This window comes from Cryptosporidium andersoni (genome assembly GCF_001865355.1).
Source record: "Cryptosporidium andersoni isolate 30847 chromosome Unknown contig_158, whole genome shotgun sequence".
NCBI lineage: Eukaryota > Apicomplexa > Conoidasida > Eucoccidiorida > Cryptosporidiidae > Cryptosporidium > Cryptosporidium andersoni.
In genome coordinates, this window is record NW_027122913.1 from 1 (window position 1) to 1,229 (window position 1,229).

At 28.2% G+C, this 1,229-nt stretch overlaps 1 protein-coding gene across 1 annotated transcript; it reads right to left on the reverse strand.

Moving 5' to 3' along the window:
• Positions 1-26: 26 nt before the first annotated feature.
• Positions 27-1,038, reverse strand: cand_019400 (uncharacterized protein; the record flags this gene model as incomplete). The annotated part of the gene is made up of 1 exon (XM_067212170.1): positions 27-1,038. A coding segment is annotated over one exon (1,012 nt), but the record flags the coding sequence as incomplete, so codon positions are not given.
• Positions 1,039-1,229: the final 191 nt, after the last annotated feature.

A 1,229-nucleotide genomic window follows, 5' to 3' on the forward strand; every position in this document is an offset into this window, starting at 1 on the left:
TGGTGGTTGTTCAATTGGTTTAATACCAGGTGTAGATAAACCATTAACTAATTTTGTAGTTGATCCGCCAAATTCCATTTTATCTTTAACAAAGCTAATGACACGTTTTAAATCTTTATCAAAAGAAACTTTATATCCCCATGGAGAATTAGTATAATATTTAATATAAGTATCATAAAAAAGGCCATTAGGTATATAGAAGATATTACCATTTGATGCATAGATCATACCAACATATATATTAATAGTATAATTCATATTAGGTGGAAGTATGATTCCTATAAGAAGATTGGGTGAACTAACAATAACACCTTGAAGTCTACTACTAGGATGTATTTGAATTGAAGATTGACCTCCAAAATCTTTAATTTCAGATTCTTCATCTTCATCATCTTGAGTGATTAATGAAATTACCTTTTCAACTTTAATATTTTTTGGATATATTGTTGATGTAATATAATTCCAACTAGCAGGTGGTGTAACTATATGCCAAGATTGAACTACTTCATCACTTATTTTTTCTACGTGTTTTAATTGATCTGTTCGATGGCACCTATAAAAGAAATGACTCCAAAAGTCGAAGTTATCAAATTCATCATGAGATTTCAATATAAGAGTGTTGAATAAAAAAGTAAAATTTCCATGAGTTACTATAGCATTACCTCCAGTAGCTTCAATTAAAAAATCAACTTGTTTTAGGGCACCAAAAACACATATAAGTCTCCTATTAGTTGCAAATAACATAACTCTAGTATCATTAGATGTAGATCTATATTCATAAGAACCAGATAATATATACTTGTCTAATATACCCCCATTATATACAGCTAATATAAGAAGTTTACCAAGATCATCAGGTACCAAGGGTAAAACAGTTGAAGAATGTATGGTATTACCGGGATCCCCTAATATTTGCATACCACCTTGATAATCTAAAGAGATAGTATCGATATCTATACAATGTATAGATGTAAAGTGATGACCTAATAAAATATTAAGAAAAATATAAAGACTAAAAAAATTGAATACTAATACCATTAAATAATAAAAAATATACAATCAATTGGTCAAAAGAAAAAAGATGAAATAAAGAAAAGACAAGAATGATAAATTTAAAAAAGACTGGAATATGAAAATGTAGAAATTGCGGGTAATTTACAAGATATTGGATAACATGGAAATATATAAGGCGGAATGGAGAGAATTTAGTGATAGTAGAATTTAATGAG